The sequence below is a fragment of the Gekko japonicus genome, unplaced genomic scaffold, assembly GCF_001447785.1.
Source record: "Gekko japonicus isolate JY-2015 unplaced genomic scaffold, Gekko_japonicus_V1.1 scaffold515, whole genome shotgun sequence".
NCBI lineage: Eukaryota > Metazoa > Chordata > Lepidosauria > Squamata > Gekkonidae > Gekko > Gekko japonicus.
The window spans coordinates 430,287-431,007 of record NW_015164680.1 but is presented as its reverse complement, the minus strand read 5'-3'; the positions used below and the strand labels follow the sequence as shown (position 1 = coordinate 431,007).

Sequence of the window (721 nt, the reverse complement as noted above, 5' to 3'; positions counted from 1 at the left end):
GGGCCCCCGGCTGCCATTCCCCGGCCGACCCCCCCCCCGCAGAGCAGCCCACACCCGCCTGGCCCCGCAGGATCCCCTCAGCCAAGGAGGGAGGGGGGGGGTCTCTCGCGTTGCCAGGCCGGCCCTCCCGCCAGCCGCCGCCTCCGCCCTCACCTCCTCAGGGACGGCGGGGTCTCCTCCGGCGCTGCCGCCGCCCCCCGCGTAGCAGGCCCCCGGCGGAGGCGGCTCGGGCTCCATGTCCCCGTTGAAGAGCGAGGCCCCCTCGGCGCTGCCGCCGCTGCTCAGCGCCGCCATCTTGGATCGAAGCGCTGGGGAGGGGGAGGGGGCCGAGGAGGGAGAAGGAGAGGGGGAGCCGTGTCGCCCCTGACGACCCGGCCGCCCCCAGCCGCGACCCGTAGCGGAAGGAGGGGAAGGGGGAAGAAGAAGGAAGGGAAGAAAAACCACGGAACCCGCAGCGAGAGGCTTCCCGGAGGCTACACGTCACACCCCGGCCGTGACGTCACCCAGGATCGCCGCCAGCGCGCATGCCCGAGTGGACGTCACCGGGAAACACCCTGACGTCATGACGCGAGCCCCCCCGCCCGCGCGTCACCTAGGGAACCCAGAGGGCGCGGGACTGCTGCGCCACGCCTCCTGACCCTTCCCCGCCCTCAAGTTGTTGTTGTCAGGAGGGTTCCTCCCCCTCCTTCTCTGTTTCCTTAGAACGGCGTTGCTTAACCGA

The 721-nt window shown here is 72.3% G+C and overlaps 1 protein-coding gene across 1 annotated transcript in view; it reads right to left on the bottom strand.

Moving 5' to 3' along the window:
* BRAF (B-Raf proto-oncogene, serine/threonine kinase) overlaps positions 1-351 on the bottom strand; it is a 68,329-nt gene extending 67,978 nt beyond the window's left edge. The window contains exon 1 of the mRNA XM_015409317.1: positions 154-351. Within this exon, the coding sequence (XP_015264803.1) occupies positions 154-294 (141 nt within the window). The 5' untranslated portion in view covers positions 295-351. The remainder of the gene's footprint in view (positions 1-153) is intronic.
* Between the last annotated feature and the right edge of the window lie 370 nt (positions 352-721).